This window comes from Pinus tabuliformis, chromosome 3_2, assembly GCF_031772625.1.
Source record: "Pinus tabuliformis cultivar Carrire ecotype Pingquan chromosome 3_2, CPIR1, whole genome shotgun sequence".
NCBI lineage: Eukaryota > Viridiplantae > Streptophyta > Pinopsida > Pinales > Pinaceae > Pinus > Pinus tabuliformis.
Genome location: NC_142302.1, coordinates 936,771,970 through 936,778,307, shown reverse-complemented (window position 1 = coordinate 936,778,307; position 6,338 = coordinate 936,771,970). Strand labels below are relative to the sequence as shown.

General features: G+C 31.4%; 1 protein-coding gene across 2 annotated transcripts; it reads right to left on the bottom strand.

Moving 5' to 3' along the window:
• Positions 1-1,550: 1,550 nt before the first annotated feature.
• On the bottom strand, positions 1,551-3,311 carry LOC149183726 (uncharacterized). Of its 2 annotated transcripts, none has more exons than XM_089418791.1 (3): positions 3,161-3,311; positions 1,954-2,848; positions 1,551-1,862 (listed from the first exon to the last, which is right to left on the bottom strand). In XM_089418791.1, the coding sequence occupies exon 2, from the start codon at positions 2,662-2,664 to the stop codon at positions 1,993-1,995; it is 672 nt and encodes a 223-aa protein (XP_089274917.1). In that variant the 5' UTR covers positions 2,665-2,848; positions 3,161-3,311; the 3' UTR covers positions 1,551-1,862; positions 1,954-1,992. The 2 variants fall into 2 exon arrangements, with proteins under 2 accessions (XP_089274917.1, XP_089274918.1); XM_089418792.1 differs by having other exon boundaries at positions 3,034-3,171.
• Positions 3,312-6,338: the final 3,027 nt, after the last annotated feature.

The following is a 6,338-nucleotide window of genomic DNA, read 5'->3' as shown; positions in this document are numbered from 1 at the left end:
TAAAACAATCCTCCATACGATAAAGAAATAACCATACTTCCATTTCAATCTCAATTATATCAGAATAAATATAATCTAACACTTCTATCTCACTTTAACTTGTAAAGAAAATATACCAAATACTCTCAAAAACAATCTCCATACTTCGTTAAGGAAATAAACATACATCAATCTCCATACTTCGTTAAGGAAATAAACATACATCAATGGTATTAATACTTCATTTCAAATTTAATTATATCAGAATGGTTTAAATCAATGCTCCATACGATAAAGAAATAAGCAAACATTAATGGTACTAATATTAACATTTCAATTTCAATTATATCATTCAATTTCAATTATATCAGAATGGTTTTATGCGGGTGCAAATATAGTCACATACATCGACGAGGTTCTATAAATGATAGAGTTGGACAATAACCTTACAAATAGAACATAATAACCTTGCAAATATAACATATATTGTAAAGTCCTTGCACTCAAAATGAGACATGGAGATCAATTTACAGCCCACATGACATAAAGTCCTTGCACTCAAAATGAGACATGGAGATCAATGTACAGCCCGCATGACATGTTCTAACTAAAGGCCAATTTTATTTATAATATAATAAAAGTATATATGGATTTTGTTTAGGTGGTTTATTGTACCAATTTAGATTAGCTATTCACTAAGCTATTTAAGATGGATAATTACAGACATGTTAAAGTATAAGATTTAAATTTCAATCAATGTAAATAATTTTGTTACATATAGATATATTATAGTATAAGATTTAGATTTGAATCTGAGTAAAGGTAAATAATTTTGTTATACACAAATATTTTATATTATAAAATTTAAACTTAATTTAAGGTAGATAATCTTGTTAGAGATATATTAAACATGTTATATTATAAGATTCAAATTTGATTTAATGTAGATAATCTTGTTACAAACAAACATGTTATAGCATAAGATTCAAATTGACTTAGGATAGATAATCTAGTTATAAACAAACATGTCATAGCATAAGATTCAAACTTAGATAAGGAGAAAAACAGTAAAGTAATCCCTCCTCACAAATATAACATATATTGTAAAATCCTTGCACTCAAAATGAGACATAGAAATCAATGTACAAGCCACATGTCAATATAGATAATTTTTGTGAGATAAATGATTGTACCAATTTGATATTAGCTATGGACAAGGTATTCAAAATAAATACTCTGAGTTATATACATACATGTTATAGCATAATATTCATACCTTGAATCAAAAACAAGATTAATATTCTTGTTATATACATACATGTTATAGCATAATATTCAAACCTTGAATCAAAAACATGTTATAACATAAGATTTGAACTTGATTTAAGGTAGATAATTTCCACTAAACTATATCAAAATAGATACTTTGTTACATATAGATATATTATAGTACAAGATTCGAAATAATATAAAATTTAAACCTGATTCAAGATAGAAAATATCTTTACAAACCTACATGTAATAACATAAGATTCGAACCTAGCTCTAGAAGAAGATAGCAGACCATCTCATCCCACAATTTACAGTAGATTGACACATAACGAAGATAAATAATCTTATACAGTGATTGACACATAACGAAGATAAATAATCTTGTTAAGACCTGCATGTCATAGCATAAGATTCCAATGATGCATAAGATTCCAACCGAACCTAGCTATACAGGAAGATAACAGACCATCTCATCAGACAATACACAGTGGATTGACATATAATGACCTTACCAAAGCAGTGGTGAACTCAAGCTTCTCTCATATTTCTCTTTCTTTTCTTTGCCACAATTCTCTTTCTATTCTTTGCCAAAATTCCAATAGCTCAAGAAACTGTTACATTACAAAAACAAACACATAATACATTTTTACTGGTAAATTATATGTGTCAGTAGTTAGAGAAAGGGTTTATAATGATGTTCACCTGTGTGGGTGGCCTGTCTTCATCAAACTCATCGAGGCGTCAACGTCCTTCAGTGGCAGAGACACAAACATGTGTCAACGCTTCTAACTCCCTCAAATAAGCTCTCTTCGCATTCCAATAGTTAAACAGTCGGCCATTCATGGAATTTACGCGCAGAATTTTCATGGCTACTTCATCACAGGAGAATACCTTCTCTCGTAACTGGCAGACCCCATTTACAAAAACATGTTGCTTAGAATTAGAGTCTCCGAACTGCATACCAAAGACCTCTGCATGTTTCTGCTCAAAATTTTTAGCCCCCACTTCGTTTATATTTTCAACGGAGTCGGGTACCTCTGAGTGTTCCAACTGAACTGTTGAAGCCTCCTCTTCAAATGATATTCCTTTCTCAATTCCTGCAACATGATGTGTGTCACTTCTAGACCTTTCTTTGTTCTGTAGTTGGTCATTGAAGCCTGAGATTTTAGAACACATATGAAGGAGAACCCAAGCAATGAAGCCAAACAATGGTTTCACAACTGCGGGTGCCCAGGCTTCTAGTTTCAGGAGGACAGCAAAACCGAGGACAGAGAAAGCCAGGAGAATTGTAAAAAAGCCTCCAAATAAACACAGACACAATGCGAAAAGCCCTATAAATGGCCAACATAAACTAAAAATCACTACAGCTATAGCTTTCTTCCGAGTCCATCGAATAACGTACTGTAAATCCATCCCATATACTTCTAAGACACTTAAATTTATAGTAATGGTAATACTGGATATTTTTATTGCCTGTCTGGATTGAGGATAGGGTCTAAGCACTTAAATTTAGAGTAATGGTAATATTGGATATTTGTATTGACCCTCTGGATTGAGGATAGTGTCCAAAGTTTTGGTGGACAATATTCCACTTATCCTGGAACCAAAAGAAACCTAATAATTAGAAAAATGTAAATAAGAAAAAATCATTCCATTCTATTCTAGAAAATTTACAATTCTCATCCTCAATATCCAGAAGAAACAAAAATGAAACTCAACATAATGACTATGAAAGATTACATATCATTCCATAAAATAAACAAAATGATTAGAAAAGAATACATATCATTCCATTCCATCAGAGGAAATTTGCAGTAATGCATTCCTGGCCATAGAAAAATTAATTGAAGTGATCTCCCTGAACGTATTTCTTCAAAATAATTGAACTGATGATACTCATAAATCCTACCTGAGACTAAGCGTTCCCATCTCAAATCAAAGACCAGGGTGATCAGCAATGCCTTAAAAATGATAAATTAAAGTGGTAGTATATGGAATATGTGTGGGGTCATCCTTATCGGAATGATGGGAATGAGGCCATGTTATGGCTTGAGCGTGGCATCACTAGCCATCATTAATTAATGGTTGGCCTTGACTTAGCATAATCTGGATCGAATGCTTTAGCCACCTTCTACAGTCTTACGGTTTTGCCCTCTGACACGTCATCACCATTGCGGTTTCCACGAATGTGGGCTATACATGTCATCCTAAGATTGAATGTTTTAAAGGATGAAAGTAAATCGATGTTTGGATAAGGGATAACTAGTCATATAAATTAAAATCAATATTAAATTGATCGTATAAAATATATTTATTTTACTTTTATTTGGTATGGTTAAAAAATTAATTTGGGTTTGGATATATTTTAAAATGACTTATATTTGGTTAAGAGCTGGTTTTTTTCTTATGTAACAAAACAGATTAACCACTTAAGACCCAAAGGTAACAGTGAAAATTTGCCACCTTACGGATCACTAGAGGGTTATTTTCTGGCAAGAGTGAAAGCTTGTCCCCTTACTAACCACTAGAGTGTTATTCGAGGTGGGGTGGTTTTCCTTGAATAAGGGTGATGAATAACACTCATGAGTCAACCTACATTCTGTAATGTTAAATTATTATTATTATCACATTCATATATAAAATAAAGATTTTTAATTTGTGAATAGAGTTTGTTACATTCTTATGTGTCAAAACTATAATTTATTAATGTTACATTTTAAAAGATTATAACACATGATGACATTTTTTAATTAATTGATTTATTTAAAAGAGAAAGAGCATAATTACTTTAAGATAAATCTCAACCTTGACTATTATTAAAAATATTTATAAAAAAATAAATCTTTACAATTCACTTAATAATTATTGATAATTTAATTAAAATTATGAAATTATTCCAAAATCTCACCCATAAAAATACAAATAACTAATTAATTAATTTGACATACTTATCAACATAATTATATTATATTATATTATATTTATTTAATTAAACAACTAATTGAAATCAAAGTGAAAAAATATTGTTTTATAAATTTGAATTTATTTTAAAGTTTTGAATTATATGGTTGAATGCAATACTAAAATTTCAACAGATAATGTAGCTTCAAACACTTTGAAATGTACGCAAAATAGTTGCAAGAAATTATGATTCATCAACTTATATGAGAAGTCAATGGTATGTGGATGCAAAGTGGAAGCATGATGTTTTTGGAGAATTGTATGGGGTTTAAGTCCATTTTTTTGGCCTTTTTCTTATCATGGTGATTTGTCATTCTTAACCAAGTGTTTAATAGTAGTATTGTAAAGATCAATGAAATTGATGTCCTATTTAATACATATGTTTTTTAAAAGAAATTGGTATTGAGATTATATTAAAAAAAGTTGGGATCCAGTTCACTATAATTCTTCTGAAGACAAGAGCTACCATAATTCTTTGATGGTTTGGTATAGAACATGTAGGATCATTATAAAACCTTACATGAGAACCCTAAAATACAAAATACATTAGGGGAATTCTGAGGTCTAAAATGAGCCTCTTAAAGAAATTATAAAATAATAGTGAAAATAATAAAATAAGATTAGATTACATCATCAAATTTTAGAGGGAAAAAAAGAAAATTTAGTTTTTCAACTCATATTTTCCACTTATTTCACTATGGATTTACTCAAATTTCAAGCGAAAACACTCGTTGGATGCAAAATTTGATTCCTCATCCAAGGAGTACCCATGTTGCATACTTTCGATGGACCCTACTACACAAAAAATGAGAATTACAGGAAAAAATGTGATTGCAATCACATTTTTTCCTGTAATTCTCATTTTTCGTGTAGTAGGGTCCATCGAAAGTATGCAACATGGGTACTCCTTGGATGAGGAATTAAATTTTGCATCCAGTGTGTACTCCCCATCAAAACATGAGTAAAACCTGATGGAGATAAGTTAAAAATATGAGTTGAAAAAGTTATTATTTTATTATTTTTTATTAGTTTTACTTTTTTACTCAAAAAATGGTGAATCATCCCCCATGGTTGAAATCATCATCTTGAATCTTATTGGTTCTTATAAAGTTTATTTTGGTTGTACATTTTTCTTAGGAGACCCATTTTAGACATCAAAAGTCCCATAATGATTGTTCTTATTCCAAGTAAAAACTTTCCAAAAGGCCCCCAAAATCCATATGTATTTATGTCCCATTTTCATCTTAGATTCATTTTCTCTCGGATTCACTTCTCGTTATCTTTGGAGATTTGTTTTTTGTCTTTATTCTGTTGAAAAGAAACCGAAATAATGAAGAAAGCAAGAAAGCAACAACTGAATAACAACTGAATAGCCAAGACACGAAACTGAATGAATTGATTGGAACTTTTATTGAACAATGATTCTCCGCACTACATTTCATGGGCATTTGATAGTTTTATATCACCAACTATCGTTACATATCTAATTATTCGGTATACAACTGTCTATTTACATTTTACCTAAAGTTACTAATTCGTTGTCAAACTAACAAACTCCACCTTGACAACGATTTTCCCATTCATCATCTTTCCTGCAAGCCAAGAGAAGCTAAACACCACCGCAGCTTCTCTACTGTAACTGGCTTTGTGAATATGTCTACACAATTTTCTCGTGTATGGACCTTTTTAAGAGCTACTTTTCCGCCATCAATCACATGTCTCAGAAAATGATACCTTACATCAATGTGCTTGGTTCTGCTGTGATAGGAAGGGTTTGTAGCCAAGTGAATAGTGCTTTGAATGTCACAAAGTACATTCACTTTCTCTTGCGTCCTTCCAATCTCATCGAGCAGACCCTTTAACTAGATTGCTTCTTTACTGGCATCTGAAGCAGCTATATATTCAGCTTCGGTAGTGGACAACGCAACTGTTTCTTGATGCTTTGACATCCAACTAATTGCTCCCCCTGCAAGAGCAAAGACATAACCTGTAGTAGATCTTCTTTTGTCCAAATCACCTGCATAGTCAGCATCTACATATCCGTAGACTGATCCTTCACTACCATTAAAGACAATGCAATGGTCACTTGTGCCTCTTAGATATCGAAGCACCCATTTCACTGCTTG

Bases quoted from the DNA above. Each gene is read 5' to 3' on its own strand.
- LOC149183726 (XM_089418791.1), bottom strand. From the start codon at position 2,664: ATGGATTTACAGTACGTTATTCGATGGACTCGGAAGAAAGCTATAGCT.